General features: G+C 42.1%; 1 protein-coding gene across 16 annotated transcripts in view; it reads left to right on the plus strand.

Annotated features, from left to right (window-relative positions):
* The window catches only part of ABI2 (abl interactor 2), a 108348-nt gene that overhangs the window by 26165 nt on the left and 63191 nt on the right, over nt 1–18992 (plus strand). For all 16 annotated transcript variants that reach the window (XM_073306513.2, XM_073306512.2, XM_073306501.2 and 13 more), the window contains exon 2: nt 18016–18183. In XM_073306513.2, the coding sequence (XP_073162614.1) occupies nt 18016–18183 (168 nt within the window). The remainder of the gene's footprint in view (nt 1–18015; nt 18184–18992) is intronic.

Consider the following 18992-nt stretch of genomic DNA (forward strand, 5'->3'; position numbering starts at 1 on the left):
CTAGCTTGAGGGCAAAATATTGGCACTGTGGATCCTACAGAAAATACTGTTACCTCACAAATGTTATACATCTGATGTGAAATTTGGTTTTGGCTTATACTTTATCAGATTTTTCATAATATACTTTGTTATAATGCAGTGGTTCTGAAACGTATTTGATCGCACACCCCTTCTTTGTGTTTAATAGTAGTATACACCTCCCCTTCAGCCACACAAGTACATATAGTGATAAAAAAAATCAATATGCAGCTCTCACTAAATATTAAAAACAGTAAAGCATTGATTCAAACAGAGCCAGTGATCCATTGTAATAAGAGCAAAAGCAAAATTGTGATTGTGGTTGATACTAACAATTAAATGTGCATACTGTGTCATAGCAAACCGATTTATTTAAGATGGCAACGACTTTATATAATGCTATGCGAGCTTAACAGAAATCTGCAAGATGCACAGCGCCATCTAGAGTCAAACGCACAGTGCCATTTGAGGACCTGATATGTCTGGAGGAATCAGCTTTGCTAGTTATTCGTTCCTGTGGGTAAAATGTGTGCAGTAAGTTTTTTTTTTTTCCCCTCCCCCCTAAAACTTCTCTCCTCTCCCCCCAGAATACATTCCACACACCCTGCCTCACAGGGGCCTGCCCTCCCCAGTTTGAGAACCTCTGTTCTAATGTGAGATACTTGATACGTATCTGAAGACATTTTGTTTCCTTGAGTATATCCTGCCAGCTCTCTGGCTGCATTAGCAACAACTTTGTAAAGCATTGAACAAGAATGTGTGATTTTAAAGAATCGAACAATGAGTTGAGGGATTTGTGTTATCACAGTATGGTTATTTCCCAACTAGTGATGACCCATGGCTTAGCCACTCAAGGTAAGCATGTGCTGTGCCTGGAAGGTTTTATGTTGGTTTATACAGTTGGTGATTGAGGTATGTGCTGTGGTGAGAGGCCACGTTTGTTGTGTGGGTGGTTTTGAAGAACTGCAGCAATTAGGCTGAGTAATCCACTATCTGTGCAGTCTCCCTCCTACAACCAGTGAAATTGTTGCATGCAAATTAGCTGTAGAGTAAGAGTGGTTGGCTTGATAGCGTAGTGATCAAGGACTCTTGGCATGGCATAGATACATGCCTTATTGGAACTGTACTGATATGGGTGTAATTCGTAAGTCAGAATAGCAGAGAAATAAAAAATTTGGATGTTAACAGACCGCAAAACCCATTGATGATTCAACCCTGTGATATTCTGAACAAAGAGCTCAAAACCATGCTTATAGCTGTTTCCATGACTTCCTTCTGACTTTACAGAGATTCTAGTCTTCAGGTGACAAACCTAGAATCTCATTACATAGATGAGTGATTATTCAAATACCTGTACTTGAGTTATTATAAAACCCTCTGTTTTATCTACTGCCCTCAGAACTATGCATCCATATGCCCACAAGCTTGACAACTTGTACGTCTGACACACCTCATAACTCCAGATACTAAATGTGGTTAATTGAAAATGTAGTTACCCATAGAGAAGAGAGTGATAAGATTTTTTTAAGCCCCAAGGCAAAAGGGGATGGATGGTTATTGAAAGGACTTGGGTTGACAAAGTAGGAAAGGGTTTTGAGGTTGAATTGACCATGTTTGATGTTGGTAATATGGACAAGGGCTTATGAGGGTAGTAAATTCTTTGTGGCAGGGTCTCTTGTTCTATGTTGGTTCCACTGTGCAAGGCAGTGTACAATGTTCTTGGCTGGTCCCTAGGCAGTATTGTAATAAACATGAATAAATGGAGCAGAGGAATTTTTATAGTAGTCAGAATACAGAGATAGGTATAGTCACTGTAGAATATTGAGAAATAACCTTAGTGATTATACAAATCCCTGCACTCTGGCTAATACTTTGGCAAATTTAAATAGATAGTGCCCCTTTAAATTGGAAGGTGTTGTCAGCTCTCATAATAAGGTTGTAAAATCTGTCATGTTCATTCCATTGTGGATGTCAGTAAATGTAGTTCTTATGACTATGTGAATGTAATAGGTGGTTCTGATTTGCTTTAATTTAAGTGCATTTCTGTTCCAAAAAGTGACTGTTAAAGTCATTGTTGAATCCATATTTGTGTCAGTGACTTTCAGAAAAAAAATTGTTTACTACTGATGCACTTCTGTAGCGTTGCATCCCCTATCAAATTCTCTTAGAATACTATAGCTTCTTTCTGAATGTCACCACTGTATATGGCTGCACTCAGAAAGCTGTGCTATTTTCTTTGACTTGTGTATCATCGAGTAGTAAAGATTACACAGGTCAGCTTTCATCTAAGCTTGTCCACATGGCAAGTTACAGTGCTGCAAGTCCGGATGTGAATCTACAGCTTGCCAGTTTGCTGGGTGATAATGCCCCATGTAGATGCTGCATCAGCACAGTGAAAGCATAAGCATGATTTTCAGCATTTCAAAGAAAGAAAACTTGCAACTTTTGATTAGAGTAAAGCACATGTATGTGAAAACTAAAGTCGTTCATGTTTTTGTGACTGAACTGAAAGAGGTCACCAGTGTCCACTCACCATTTCTGAGGGAAATAGCAGATTTACTAGCACTACCAGCATGAAACACAATGGGGCAAGTGATTAGGTGTCAGTGGAGCTGTGCAGAGTTTTGTTGACATGCATTGGATTGATGCTCTTCACACAGACTACGCACTAAGTGTGGTTGTTTGGTATTGGCTTCTTTGGCACTTTTAAAATATGCAGTAACTATTTTAGAGGACTGCTAAATCTTTTTCATTTCTTAAGAAAATGACAGAATTAGTATTAGAATTTTTATACATTTCTTTGAGAACTAGCTTTTTCAGAATTTTAGGTATTGGCCTAACCTACATTACAGTACTTAACAAAGACATGGAAAACCTCCATGACACCAGTTGCAACGGAATAGAAGGATTTGAGTGGCATTGACAGTGGGGAAGAGTGAGTTGCAACTAAGCTCTGGAAGCTTGCAATGCCAGATTTCTAACGGTCAGTGGGCAATCAATTTAGAGTTAGAAAATCCATAGCGGAGAGCATTGTGATCCAAATATGTAAGGTCATTGATCGTTTCCGACTACACAGGATTGTGAATCTCGATAGAGTGCAGGAAATAGTGGATAGATTTGCAGCAATAGAGTTCCCTAACTATGGTGAGCGATAGATGGTACACACATTCCTATTCTGGTGCCAGCCCACCTTACCACTGAGTACGTCAACAGAAGGGCTACTTCTCATTAGGCATCTAGTAACTTATTCCAGGGAGTTTGTCAACATTTAAAAATGAAAGGGCTGGGTAAGGACCTGACCGTTCTTCCAAAAACACAGCCAAAAAGCAATGTGGCATTGTTCTCTGTGTATATAAAATCTCCCCACTATATTTTCCACTGAATGCATCCGATGAAGTGAGCTGTAGCTCACGAAAACTTATGCTCTAATAAATTGGTTAGTCTCTAAGGTGCCACAAGTCCTCCTTTTCTTTTTACGGATACAGACTAACACAGCTGCTACTCTGAAACCTGTCATCATATTTCAATGTGTTAATAAAGTAGGCTTATTGAATATTGCAGTTTGTTTGAACCTCCTTAGTAGAAAGAAAAGGAGTTCTCTCCCCCCACCCCACTCTCTTGCTGGTAATAGCTTATCTAAAGTGATCACTCTCCTTACAATGTGTATGATGATCAAGTTGGGCCATTTCCAGCACAAATCCAGGTTTTCTCCCCCCCGCCCCCCCAACCCACTCTCCTGTTGGATTATTACCAGCAGTAGAGTGGGGTGTGGGGAGAGAAAACCTTTTTTAGTGGTAAACACCCATTTTTTCATGCTTTGTATGTATAAAAAGATCTTCTATACTTTCCACAGTATGCATCCGATGAAGTGAGCTGTAGCTCACGAAAGCTTATGCTCAAATAAATTGGTTAGTCTCTAAGGTGCCACAAGTACTCCTTTTCTTTTTGCGAATACAGACTAACACGGCTGTTACTCTGAAACCTCTCCTTAGTAGATGGCTTGAATATGTTGTAGTGAGGTAGTGTGGCCAACCACGGACGCAGAGGGAGAGGAACCCTTAACTGAGCCCTGGTGGGTGGAGCCAGGCCGTGCTCACCCTTCCTGCCAGAATTCAGTGGGCGGGACAGGAAGTATAAAAGGCGGTCCTGGGAGCTCAGCTGCGGGGCAGCCGCCGGAGGAGCCAGATGCCTCCTGCTTGCTCCCGAGCTGGGAGACTGCCGCAGGCTCCTGTGGAACTGAGAACTGCCCAGAGCCGCCTGCTGACCCGACCGCGGCGAAGTGGCCAGGACTACCGCAGGCCTTCTACCCGGATGATCTGGAGGCCCCCCTACACATCCAGGTATGCCCTGAGGTTGAGTTTGGAAGTGGCCCGGGGCAGCTGACCCTAATCTGGCTGCAGCGCTGCTGGAAGTTAGGTCAGCGTGTTGCGGTCAGGATCCTTGCTGACCCAATGGCAGATTGGTCTGCCACTGGCAGGGCCCTGGGCCGAGAAGCAGTGGAATGGATGGGCCTGCTCCCCCCTGCCACCCTAATCCTGGGGTGGCAGTCTCCCCCTCTCTCGGCCACGGAGTCAGCGTTTGTCGGCCGCAGGAGATAGGATGTGCGAACCCCTTGCTGCTCCACCCTGGTTACAGGCCCGAGATATTCAGGGCCGGCTCTAGGTTTTTTGCCGCCCCAAGCAAAAAATTTGCTGCCCCAAGCTCAGGTGGGGCTGGGGCTTGCAGGCGGTGCTGGAAGCAGAGGGAGTGACTTCGCCTTCTCCCAGCGCCTGTAGGGGCTTTCCCCCCTCCCCCGTCCAGCCGCGCAGAGAAACCCCGATATAAGGGGTGGCACAAGGCAGCGCAGCAGCCAGTGCGCAGATGAGTTGGCGCAGCTCTGGCTCCCCGGCAGGACTCGCCCTCTCTTCCTCACGTGGCGCCTGGGCCCTGGCAACTCAGCATCCTGGGGCTCGGGCTTCCCCTTCCTGCTGCGGCCGGGGGCGTGGCGCCCTTGCCCTGTCAAAGTGGCGCAGCTCCGAGAGCGCAACTGCCCCGAAAAAAAGGATGACCGGATTGTGCCACCCCTGGAAATGTGCTGCCCCAAGCACGTGCTTGCTTTACTGGTGCCTAGAGCCAGTCCTGGAGATATTGGCACTTGTTGCCCAGCCCTGACTAAGGGTTCGGGCTCCCTGATTGTGTTTGCTGCTTGTTCCTGACCACAGGCCCAAGCCCCAGACTCCTGTTGCCCCGCCCTGACTCGGGGCCTGGGCCATCTATCTGTTCACTGCCCGGCCCTGACCACAGACCTGAACCCTAGACTCCTATTTCCCTGCCCTGACTGAGTATCAGGGCTATTTAACTGTGTTTGTTGCTTGCCCCCTGAAAACAGGCCTGAGCTAGAGACTCTTGTTGCCCCGCTAATTCCCCACAGTGGGCGATGCACAGGTGTGTAGTGAGGTGGTGTGGCCTCCCACGGACCCAAACAGAGGGGAACCCTGCTGCTAGAACACTACATATGTCTTGAAACTTCTGTAAAAATCTGAATTCTGCTTGCCAGGGCTTAACAGAAGCCACAAGTGGGACTTCCTTTTGCAGTAATGAAGAGAAAGTAATAACTTCTCAGTCTGATTCATTGCAGATTCTTTTGAGGGGTTCACTTAAGGATTTTGCAGCGTTTGGTTGAGAAAATATGGGTTTTGTTGTTTCGCTACTAAAATTGTGTTTTTAACATGGCTGTAGGAGTTAATGGAAGGTCATTGTATGTGTTGGAAAAAGGGATTATCAGATTCCAGACACTTCATTTGTGAATGGAATTAATCCCATATTGACCTGTTGAACTTCTGCTTCTGCTCATGACATCTAAATATTATTGTGCTAACATACTGCACTTCATAATGCCTGTAATGACACTTGTGAAATGTGTTGACTTGAATTAGAGAATTTACATTTGTGATTCTTTGTAAGAAATATGTTGGTTGTTGTTAGCTGCCGTTAGTAGTACATTAATACCTTTCAAGTTTCCCAAAACTCCAGAGAGAGAAACTACACTTGTTTTGTGAACTGCAACAACCTGACAGATAACCTTGCAAAAGTTGTTCTTGCCTGTATCAACTATAAAATATATTTAAGCAAATGTTTTCAAATTTAATTTGAGACTGCTGCTAGCATCAGGCACTCAGAGGTGACAGTTTGTTTTTAGCAGTTTAGAAGCCCAGAGTTTCGAGCTGGATTAACCTCAGACTAACTTTACTGTGAAAATGTCCAGTGATTGAACCGTCACAAAAATTAAGTTTGGGTAGGAAGTGACCATGGCTGCAAAATCCAGTATTTACCAGAGTTTTATCTAATTTCAACGTTTCCATTGATAGGCCTCTGTGATCTCTCTTGGTGGTTTTGTGCATCTACTGATAAGAGCTTTCTTTATATATTCATCTTTGTCATTCATACTTGTGCAGCTTTACTTGTCCTTGTCATTGCCATTCTTGGTCAACCTCAATGATGTGTTCCATCTTATTTTAAATCCTCTCTGAATAATTTTTATAGAGCTATCGTGTCTTGTTTCTTTAAGCTGTATAAGTGAAATTGTGTTAATTTCATCATATACCTCTTATTTTACCTTCAACATTTCAGTTGCTCCTTTGTTTCCTCTTTTTAAAGGGAATTGCTCGTGATTGTTACACAATGGCTCACAGGCTTCATCACCGCTCTTGAGAGTTATGTGCCATTTCACCTGTCATTATTTGTAGGCAAATGTCAGTGATATGGCTATCTTGTTCCTTTGAGAGGTCACTTAGTCTGGTCTTCTCTCACCTTCCCCTATCTTTTTTCTGCGCTTCAGCTATCCAGCCAACAGCATCTACTTTTTTTGTTTCGTTACTAACTGTAAAACTTCACATTTTTCCATAGTAAATTACAGTTTTGCAAACTCTTGTTTTGGGGCATGGAGTGACTTGGGATTGATAATAGATATGTTGTATAGTCATCAGGCTGGACCAGATCTTGTGCAAATCTAGTGTCATAATACTATAGCACGAACTGTGTTCCTCACTTTGGCAGAAAGCTAGTGAGCTGCTGGGCCTGTGTCCTAAATAATCACCTTTGCATTTATTACATCTGAGTCCTGTTTCTTCTCTATTGTGAGGAACACCACCACCAGATTGAATAATAAAGTTATTTTTTCCCCTTGTTTTATAGTTTATCATTTAATTCTCACCATTCTCAAGGTTTGAGGTAGACTATGAACCCACATTTGATTATACTCGTATGTGAGAGTGTATAAAACGTGTTGAAAACTTCCTAATATTCTTTTGGTAATGATGCCTGAAAGTGAGCCATGCTGTTGTGTTGTGCAAAAGAATAAGGTACATGACATCACTTACATTCTGCTTGAACCTTAAAACTATGTAGTGGCATCTAAATTCAGTGAATACTTTGACTCCCTAGAAAACCACTGAATATGACATTTGTGTATTCTGTCAAGGCAACCAACAGGATAGACACTAAACACGCTATCTGTATAGGCTGTCACCTGTAAATTGGCTAATGTTGGCAGAGAGAAGATATCAAATAGTCCTAAACTGCACCTCTTTGAGGCTGTGAAGATGAGCCTTATGAGAAGCACATCTGTGATGCTCAAGCATCTACTTAACATTATACTTTTGAAATGTCAGAATTACAAGCATCAGTTACTGAGGTATTAGGCTGAAATCCAACACAATTTAAATGGTAAAACCTTAAAGGTAACAAATGAGGCCATGACTATGGGTCTCAGCTGAAAGCATGATATGTACTGTTAAGATGGGCAGAACTGCAGTGGTATCTACTCTCAAGAAGAACATTCCTCCTGTCCAGCTAGAGGAGCAATCTATAGATCTTGCTGCAAGACCACTTTGCATGATACTGACTTTCCCAGCATGAAGATGCCACAAAACCTAAAGGTTCCAGAACATATATATCTGAACAGTTCCAGCATAGCTGAAAAAGGCATGTACATAACACAGACAAGAATATTTCACACCATCACTGACTGAAATCAGTGTTGCAACATCTCTGTCCAGGTAATGATTGATCAAGATGACAGATTGATTCTGGACAAAAATAAAACACTTGAACGGACAGTCAAATTTTCCCGATGCTGTTAAACGTATTGTGAAAGTTGCAAGTTACAGCACTATTCAAAGACAGCATTAGTAAAGTGGTGTGTTACAGTACAAGGCGCACACAGATTTTTCAACTGAAGACGGCCTCAAACCTTGGAAATGTTCACAGTGTGAACGTAGGTTTACTAAAGATCTTTGGATACGTGACACTTAGCACCAACTGCTTTGGCAATACCCAAACCACTTGGCATGGTATAAGGAAACTCTGACTTCCAACTAAAGCTTCATATTGACACCACTAGTTGCTCAGGGTCATCTGTGTCATTTTGCTTCTGGAAAAAAATGTGGAACAAGATAATAAAGGAGAAGACTCCACAGAGTGATATGGACATTTGTGATTTTTATTATGGCTGTCAAGCGATTAAAAAAATTAATTGCGATCAATTGTGAGATTAAAAATATTGTGATTAATTACACTGTTAAACAATAATAGAATGCCATTTATTTAAATATTTTTGGATGTTTTCTATATTTTCAAATAGAAGCTCGGGCTCAGAGCGCGGGGCTTCAGCTCCCTCACTGCTGATGCCACCCTCCCGGCCCAGAGGTATGCGATAAATGCATTAATGTGTTAATTTTGTTTTCAGTTATTCGCAGGCATTAAACTGCGATTGACAGCCCTAATAGATGTACATCATTTTCACAAATAGGATAAAGTTCAATTGTTTTTTGTTTTTTACTTTAGTTTAAATGAGGTGGTTGAGGTCAGAATCCTGACACATGAGTTGGTTGAGTTCAGGATCCTGACACAGGGAAGAAAGGTAAGCAGCAGGATACGGACCCTGGACTTCAGGAAAGCAGACTTCGACTCCCTCAGGGAACGGATGGGTAGGATCCCCTGGGGGACTAATGTGAAGGGGAAAGGAGTCCAGGCGAGCTGGCTGTATTTCAAGGAATCCCTGTTGAGGTTTCAGGGACAAACCATCCCGATGTGTCGAAAGAATAGTAAATATGGCAGGCGACCAGCTTGGCTTAACGGTGAAATCCTAGCGGATCTTAAACATAAAAAAGAAGCTTACAAGAAGTGGAAGGTTGGACATATGACCAGGGAAGAGTATCATAGAATCATAGAATATCAGGGTTGGAAGGGACCTCAGGAGGTCATCTAGTCCAACCCCCTGCTCAAAGCAGGACCCATCCCCAATTAAATCATCCCAGCCATGGCTTTGTCAAGCCTGACCTTAAAAACTTCTAAGGAAGGAGATTCTACCACTTCCCTAGGCAATGCATTCCAGTGTTTCACCACCCTCCTAGTGAAAAAGTTTTTCCTAATATCCAACCTAAACCTCCCACACTGCAACTTGAGACCATTACTCCTTGTCCTGTCCTCTTCCACCACTGAGAATAGTCTAGAACCATCCTCTCTGGAACCACCTCTCAGGTAGTTGAAAGCAGCTATCAAATCCCCCCTCATTCATCTCTTCTGCAGACTAAACAAGCCCAGTTCCTTCAGCCTCTCCTCATAAGTCATGTGTTCCAGACCCCTAATCATTTTTGTTGCCCTTTGCTGGACTCTCTCCAATTTATCCACATCCTTCTTGTAGTGTGGGGCCCAAAACTGGACACAGTACTCCAGATGAGGCCTCACCAATGCTGAATAGAGGGGGACGATCACGTCCCTCGATCTGCTCGCTATGCCCCTACTTATACATCCCAAAATGCCATTGGCCTTCTTGGCAACAAGGGCACACTGCTGACTCATATCCAGCTTCTCGTCCACGGTCACCCCTAGGTCCTTTTCCGCAGAACTGCTGCCGAGCCATTCGGTCCCTAGTCTGTAGCGGTGCATTGGGTTCTTCGTCTTAAGTGCAGGACCCTGCACTTATCCTTATTGAACCTCATCAGATTTCTTTTGGCCCAATCCTCCAATTTGTCTAGGTCCCTCTGTATCCTATCCCTGCCCTCCAGCGTGTCTACCACTCCTCCCAGTTTAGTATCATCCGCAAATTTGCTGAGAGTGCAATCCACATCATCCTCCAGATCATTTATGAAGATATTGAACAAAACCGGCCCCAGGACCGACCTCTGGGGCACTCCACTTGACACCGGCTGCCAACTAGACATGGAGCCATTGATCACTACCCGTTGAGCCCGACAATCTAGCCAACTTTCTACCCACCTTATAGCCCATTCATCCAGCCCATACTTCTTTAACTTGCTGACACGAATACTGTGGGAGACCGTGTCAAAAGCTTTGCTAAAGTCAAGAAACAATACATCCACTGCTTTCCCTTCATCCACAGAACCAGTAATCTCATCATAGAAGGCGATTAGATTAGTCAGGCATGACCTTCCCTTGGTGAATCCATGCTGACTGTTCCTGATCACTTTCCTCTCATGTAAGTGCTTCAGGATTGATTCTTTGAGGACCTGCTCCATGATTTTTCCAGGGACTGAGGTGAGACTGACTGGCCTGTAGTTCCCAGGATCCTCCTTCTTCCCTTTTTTAAAGATTGGCACTACATTAGCCTTTTTCCACTCATCTGGGACTTCCCCCGTTCGCCATGAGTTTTCAAAGATAATGGCCAATGGCTCTGCAATCACAGCCGCCAATTCCTTTAGCACTCTCGGATGCAACTCATCCGGCCCCAAGGACTTGTGCACGTCCAGCTTTTCTAAATAGTCCCTAACCACCTCTTTCTCCACAGAGGGCTGGCCATCTACTCCCCATGCTGTGATGCCCAGCGCAGCAGTCTGGAAGCTGACCTCGTTAGTGAAGACAGAGGCAAAAAAAGGTATAAAAATATTGCTTGGGCATGTAGGAATGAAATCAGGAGGGCCAAATCGCACCTGGAGCTGCAGCTAGCAAGAGATGTCAAGAGTAACAAGAAGGGTTTCTTCAGATATGTTGGCAACAAGAAGAAAGCCAAGGAAAGTGTGGGCCCCTTACTGAATGAGGGAGGCAACCTAATGACAGAGGATGTGGAAAAAGCTAATGTACTCAATGCATTCCTTCCTTAGAAGTTTTTAAGGTCAGGCTTGACAAAGCCATGGCTGGGATGATTTAATTGGGGATGGGCCCTGCTTTGAGCAGGGGGTTGGACTAGATGACCTCCTGAGGTCCCTTCCAACCCTGATATTCTATGATTCTATGATTCAAGGGAGAATTGCAGTCTATGGAGTTGCAGTGTATACAGTGCATCCCAGGATGCGTAATCCAGGACATATGCTTGTTAGTGTCACAACTCAGTTTGCCTAAACTGTGTTTCTCAGTCTGAGAACCAGAGAGCTATAGGTCATCGGCCTGCACTCTAAATAAAGAATCCCCATTGTGCTGGTTTATACTAGAGCCCTGTGTGTATTGCCCCTCACAAATAAAAATATATGTAACGTTGTTTTGTATTGTATAGTTGTCTCCAGTTTGAATCTAGCCAGGTCAGTGCCTTTGTTAGCAGTCTTGGTAGAAGAGTAAAGGATTTGGGTGAGTACAGAGGTTAAATTACCATTTTACCCTTGAGGTGGTCCCTCTAGGTCAGGTTTGAAGTATATTAGTGGAGATTGTGTACCTGACGTATTTATGGATAAACAGTGGACCTCAATCTTCAGAGTTATCAATCTGGTTTTAGATTAAAAAAATCAGAAATGATTTGATAAGAGTGACTATGCTTAAATTTTGCTTTTGACTGATAGCTTAGTAATGTGACTTTGTTTTTGGCATAACCTCTATATTTATATATAGGATACCTAGGTGATACTGCAAATTATGAGGGAACATTTGTTTTAAGTCAATTGACAGGTTTAAGCATGGTGGCAACAGTTAATACAGTTTTTAAATTGTCAATAGAAGGTTTGGAGAAGAGAAGATTGGGGGAGGGAGACATAGTCTTCAAGTACATAGTTCTCCTTAACCCTGGAGGATAGGACAAGAAGTAATGGACTTACATAGCAGCAAGGGAGACTTAAATTATATATTAGGAAAAACTTCCTCATATATATTATCTATGTTAAGTTAATATATTAGGAAAAACTGTAAGGGTAATTAAGCACTGCAACGAATTACCTAGGGATGTTGTGGAATCCCCATCACTGGAGGCTGTAAAGAACAGGTTAAACAAACACCTGTCAGGGATAGTCTAGAACAGTAGTTTTTAGTCTGTGGAGCCCTGGGGATCTGCAGGCTATGTATAAGGGGTCCACAAAAGGTGACTGAAAATAAAGTTTCGGATTCCACCAAAGGCATTCTGTTTCTCCGATCAATGAAAAGTATGCGAATGCCCCACCTACAGGTCAAAACCTGAAAGTGTTGTTGTCATTACCAGAGAAGCCCACAGTTTAGTGCCCTTTCTCATGCTGTGTCAAATGCTGTGCTGAGCACATGCAGTATTTATAGCTGAATTCTTTTCAGTCAGTTTTCAGTCTAAAACTTCTATGGCAGGAGTCTGCGGACAACAGATGGAATTTCCAAAGTGGTCTGCACCTCAATTTGAAATGTTTTAGGGGACTGCAAATGAAAAAAAGGTTGAAAACCACTGGTCTAGATAATACTTAGTGCAGAGGACTGGACTAGATGACCTATCGAGGTCTCTTCCAGTCCTAGATTTCTGTGATGTAAAGGAGAAAAGGTTGCATGATAGTTAGATATAGATATAGCCTTTTCTTCTGGAGATCTGAGTTTAAAGAATACTGTGTTTAGAGGTAAAAGATGACTAGGTTTCATTCTACTCTCCATTTTTCATCATTACAAATCTGAGGTTAGGATGGAGGTGTACTTAATATAGCTGTGTGGGGAAACTTCTGGAGGGCTGATTCACGGTATACTTCGCCCACACCTAAAGCTGCTAGCTTCTATCACTTTCATGAAACCCAAATTTACCTACAAAATATTAGAGAGATGTAAATTGAGTTATTCTGGAATGTTGTCATTAATAGCGCTTTTCAAAGAGATGGCTGACAATAGTAAGCTCAAATGCCAATTTTAATTAACTTCCACATGCAGCACATTTTGCAGGTTATACTGTACATGTGAAAATTTTGAGCTTTCAGGTTCCTATGCCAAACAAAATATGTGCAGCTTTCTTTCAAAGAATTTCAGGGTCTGAGTAAAATACTGTGATTAACAGATGGCCTGCAAAAATGCATGTATTATATTATAAAGTTTCTGTGCTTAAAGTGGTTACAAGATGTTAATATAAAATGTGTAAATGCTTTCTTTATTTCAGTTTTGAGGAGTTATTTTCATTGCAACTGTTTGCTCACTGAGATTGTCTACATATAAGATGCTGTGCTGCTGTAGTGCTTCAGTGTAGATGCTGCCTACATCAACAGGAAGGATTCTTCCGTCGGCATAGGTAATCCTAAAAGGCGTTAGCTAGTTTGATGGAAGAATTCTTCCATGGATCACTGACCTAATACCGTCTACACAGGGACTTAGGTTATGTCTACTCTACCACTTATATTGGTATAATTTAGGTCGCTCAGGGATGTGAATAAGCCATCCCTGAGTGACATTAGTTACATGGACCTAATCCCCAGTATGGACAGTGCTATGTCATGAGAGAGCTTCCCCTGCCAACATAGCTACTGCTGGTCGTTGGGGGAGGATTAATTAAGTGGATGGGAAAGTGCTCTCTCATTGGCTTAGAGCAGCTACTCTAGAAAGCTTACAGCGGCACAGCTGCATCGGTGCAGCTGCATCATGGTAAGCTTTCTAGTCTAGCCATAGCTTAGGTCGGCTTATCTGCACCTGAGAGACGTAGCAATGCCAGTGTCACTTTTCAGTGTAGATCAGCCTTGAGTTACTCCACTTAAGTCTGGTCTACACTAGAAAATTAAGTTGGCATAACTACGTCGTACAGGGTGTGGAGATGGATTACCTACACCAATGGGAAAATCACTCCTGTCACTGTAGACACTACCTACGCCGAAGCGCTATCGCTGTGGCCATGCCGCTGTGGCATTTTAAGGCTAGACAAGTCCTTAGTGAGAGGGATCACACTGAAACATCTCAACTGCAGAGTAATTGAATTAGCAGATGATGACTTTGTTGTAATTTGGTCTGTTGCATCACTACTACATTACTTCAGAGTCAGCAGCACTTGAGCTTCAGCACTGACTCCCTCTACGGGCCATCTAGCTTGAGTTTAAAGCACCATTTAACTCAAGCTACAGATTTTTGTGCGTGGAGGGGATTGGGTTAGTTGCAGAACTTGAGTGAAGACAAGTCCTAAGCTCCAGATCCTCAATTGGTATGGATTGGCATAGTTCTGACTTCACTGGAGCTACATCAGTCTACGCCAGCTGAGGGGCTGGCTCTGAACATAAAATAGATTAATGCATTTTTCTTTTTACAACAGAGTCATAGCACAGGCTGTGCTGTCTTTAAAAATATAAATTGCCTGTCTCTTGTTCTGAAAAAGTTTGCCTGCTAATGATTGTGAAATGGTTGAAAATCCTTGTTGCATTCGGAGATTTCTAATGTCAGCTGGCCAGAACCATCTCTGTGTAGATTCAAATTGGCATTTTTGGTTCTGTTCATAGAATTCCCAAAATGCTGCAGAATAAAACTAATAGGATTACAGACCATTTCACTGTTGCCATTCTCAAGCCTTTTGAGTTGTGAAATTGTCTGGTTGTTTATCAGTTGTAATGCTTCATGCGCTTGGGAAAACTGAGCCGATGTCATTCACAGGGAAATGGAGTAGGGAAGAAGATGGTTCTCCGTAGCAGCCTTTGTAATGGGGAAAGAAGACAGATCTCTCTCCCTGTCCTGTCCTGTCCTTTTCTCTTGGGGTGGGTTGGTGTGGATCTTCAAGTACATAAGACTTACACTAGCCAAAGGATATGAAAAGCCTAAGTAGGGTCCAGAGACAGCATTCTACCCACTTCCCATCAGCTGGTCATAATGGAGGGGAAGTTGGGGAGAGGGCGTTTTGCCAAGGTGTTTTTCTGCATAGGGACCCCACCTTGTTTTCATAGTAGTTGTCAAATATTAGTCAATTACTGCCATTGCAGGGGGCTGCTGGATGGGCAAAAAACTGTCTGGCCAGTGTTTTCTCCCTTTTGACCATGAGCTGGGAAACAAAGTCATTGGTGTGATTGAGCAGCAGCTGACATCCCTTTTCCTAGGAAGCAGGCTGGGAGAAAGAAGGGGAGCTATGTAGACAGCCATTGTTGGGTATGTGGGCAAAGAGGAACCTGCTAAGATTGGGAGGAGGATGTATTATGTTGATTTTTGGGGATGGATGGTGACAGAGTGAAATATTGTATATATGTTGACATAGGTATTTTTCGTGAAGGCTAGCAAATTTAGTCCTCAGGCTACTGGGTGTTAGGAAAATTTTTCAGTCCCTGGGAATAATTATTCCTGGAGTAGAGAGACAAGGTTTGCATTCAGTGTTTCACAAAATATTTGCATTCAAGTAGATCATTGACCAAGTTGGTAGGGTTATAAGAATCTGAATCATTCGGCTAGTATCTCTATAACAAAGGCACATATCAAATTTTTAAGATTAACCTATGTGAAAAATACATAGAGTGAGCAGCGAAACTTCTTTAGATTCTACATATAGCTTGGTATTGGGGCATGGAGACTAGGCCATTTGTGAAACTCTGTAAGGGGGGGAAGAAATGAAACACAGAAGTACAATATTCTGTATTTTATCTTCTGTGGCAGCAGTCAATTATTTTAGTAGTATTTAATATTTATAGCACTGTAGTGCCCAGAGGCTCTGATCAGAATGAGGGACCTTTTGTGCTGGATGCTGTAGAAACAAATGTAGACAGTGTCCTGGTTCTCAGTTACCTTCTGATATTGATGCACAAACAAAGGGAAATAACTTGAAGTCATAGTAGAACCAAGGTACCTGCACTGAGAGCTATTTTTGTGGCTGTGCTGTGAGAATAGGCATTGTCTAATTAAAGGCTGTTATCTTTTAGCATATGTTCACATGAAAGATTAGAGTTCAGAATCTCAGATTCGTTTCTCTTGCAACAGTTGACATTTCTTAAACAATGCTTTTAACTGTATTCCTTGAACTAATTTAGGTTTTTGTGATGTCCTCTGCTGTTCCAGGAGAAAAGCAGAACCCTGAGGGCTGAGTTCTTAGCAAGTTATTAATTCTAAATCTGTTCTAAAATGTCTGTCTGTGTTAATATTTTAAAACAGCAATCTGCTGGTTTGGTATCCTAAATATTTTTAGTGTCAAATTTTCATGTCCAGTTGTCTGAAAGTTGAACAAAGTGAGGACTGATTAAAAAGGGAGAGTGAAGAGTACTGGCAGTCCTCGACTTTACAACATTCAAGTTACGACGAATGGCACTTGCGACGTTTGTAAATTGACATCCTGTTTCGACTTTCCGATGTCAGTTTTGACTTTATCAGTTTTGACTTTGCGCCGCTCGATCAGATATTGTTCCTATTGAAAAATCAAGTTACGACGTTTCAACTTAAGATGCGATTTTCAGGAACCAGATGTGTCCGACTGCCTGTATTCAAACTTGTAGGAATATTAAGGTTTTTTATAAAATGTACTACTACTAATTTAATCATTTTAAAGTGATTTTTCTAGTATGGTAATATTTTTGCTACCATTTTAGGAAAACAATTACAGTTCATCCATTGTGAAAACTCACTTCCATTTTAAAGCCCATTTTTAAAGCCCATTGAGGTCTGAATAATTGGAACCACTGAATATTCTATTTGGCAGATTATTTCAGGCATTTACTGCAAGATCTAAATAAATCACACAAAGTTGAGCAAGCAGTATTGGAATTCTGTAATGAGCATTTTGCATGTGTAAATGGATAAATGAACAATCATGAATTTAAAAATATTGTGGAAATTTTATGTTTTAAGTACCAGTGAGTGCTTTGAGATCTACTGATGAAAAGCACTTTAGAAGTAGGCATGGCAGAATTCGATTTTTATTTTGTTGCAATTTTGATGATTGATGTTGATTTTTATTTAAAAATGTCCCCTGATTTTTAACAATTTTAATTTTCACAGTTGCAGGAAATTAAGGGTGGGAGTTAGGGCAGTGGTGGCATCAGAACTGCAGGGAGTTTCCAGCAGGGGTTGCAGAGGGCTCCCTGCACTGCAACACCCTTCAGGCACAAAGTGCAGGGAAGGCTGCAGTCCTGGCCGGGCAGAGCAAATGCCCCTGGCCAGGACTGCCAGGAGGACAAACTCCTAGACACCGGGGAGACCATTCAGCAGCCGGGTGACCTCCCCTGCAACCATCCTCCTCCTCACAGCCTTGGTGGGGATCTCTGCCCTGCCCTGCCAGGACCATAGCTTCCCCTGCAACTTGGACTTGCAGTGATTCAGCATCATCAGCCCTGTGGCTGTGCAGGGAACCCTCTGCAGCTCTGCTGTCACAGCCCTGCTCAGTCGCTCCCATGACAGTGGGGCTTCAGAGGGCTTTCTGTGCTACTGCAGGGCTAGTGACGCCCAATCCCTGGAGGCGCAAGGTGCGTAGAGGGGAAGGGTGGTGGCTGCACTTTTGATGACTCTTGCTGATGGATATGTTCTTGTCCATTTCAGTGTATCAGCTGAAATTGACATTTGCTGACATATATCAATTTAAACCGAATCCTGCCAAGCCCATGTATAAGAACTAAGCATTCGTAGTAGTACTAGTGTATTTTTAATGGTTTCTTGAGACAGGATAGTATATAGCAGCTTCAAAAATTTTCCTTTCATTGCAAAAACAGGAAACTCTGACTAGAACCGTTACTTAATCTTTATTGGGTAATTAAGAATTTTAGGTGAAGAAAAATAGTAATTTTAATATAATGAGTTAGACTTGATTTTGTAGAATTGTAGAAATTCCTATCCTTTAGAGGGATGCAAATGCAATTCATATGGCAAATCTTCATGTCTGTCAGTTCCTTTAATAAATGGATTTTTTTCTGCTTTTAGTCAGCAGATAAACAGCGAGCCTTAGAAGAAACCAAAGCCTACACAACCCAGTCCTTAGCAAGTGTAGCTTATCTGATCAACACTTTGGCCAACAATGTTCTCCAAATGCTGGATATCCAGGCATCCCAGCTTCGGCGCATGGAATCTTCAATCAACCATATTTCACAAGTGAGACAGTTTTTACTTATATCATCCCGTATGTGTTACTGAAATCGTACAGGAGATAATACAACAAGGGTTTGGTTTATCTGATGTTATGCTGCATAGTGTGGATAAGAAAAGACAGTTGGCATTAAAACAGCAGGGCATCCTACTGCACCTGACTCACATGTTTGACTTAGATAATTATTATATTAATGTATTATTAATGTTTATCAGATTTTTTTGTCTTTATACATTTTGTTTAATTTTTTATCTTAAGAAATTTATATAGAATAGCATATTAGATGGATCATTGGACTGTCCCAGCGTGGCTGTCTGTCAGTGGTGTCTAGTCCATATTTCAGATGAAGGCAAACAGTCCCATAAGGCATCTGGCAAAATGGATAATGCTATGCCTTGAGACACATCTCTCCAGCCCCTATTTGGTAATTAATTTACAGATACCCTGAAGCATGAGGTTTGATAGTCCCTGTAATTTATATTTAGCTAGTGTAAATACAGATGCTGTTTTTTCTGTTCTGTGTTGAATCTTGTTGTTTGTAACAGTAGTTTCTACCTGTTAATGAGTAAAGTAGCATTTCCTGTTGTCCATTTTAAACTTACGGTGTTTTAATTTAGTTTTCTCTTAACATTTATTATGGCACATGGTAAATTCAAATAATTATACAATTAAGCTATAAAGTAAAATGTAAAACCAGGTATTTGAAAATAATCGATTTACTTATTTACAAAATGAAGTACAGGAGTTGATGCTGAAAAGCACTCAGAGTAGAGTATTTTCCTGTGAAATGTGCACAGCTCTAGGTTCCTGTTAG

Source organism: Lepidochelys kempii, chromosome 11 (assembly GCF_965140285.1).
Source record: "Lepidochelys kempii isolate rLepKem1 chromosome 11, rLepKem1.hap1, whole genome shotgun sequence".
Classification (NCBI taxonomy): domain Eukaryota; kingdom Metazoa; phylum Chordata; order Testudines; family Cheloniidae; genus Lepidochelys; species Lepidochelys kempii.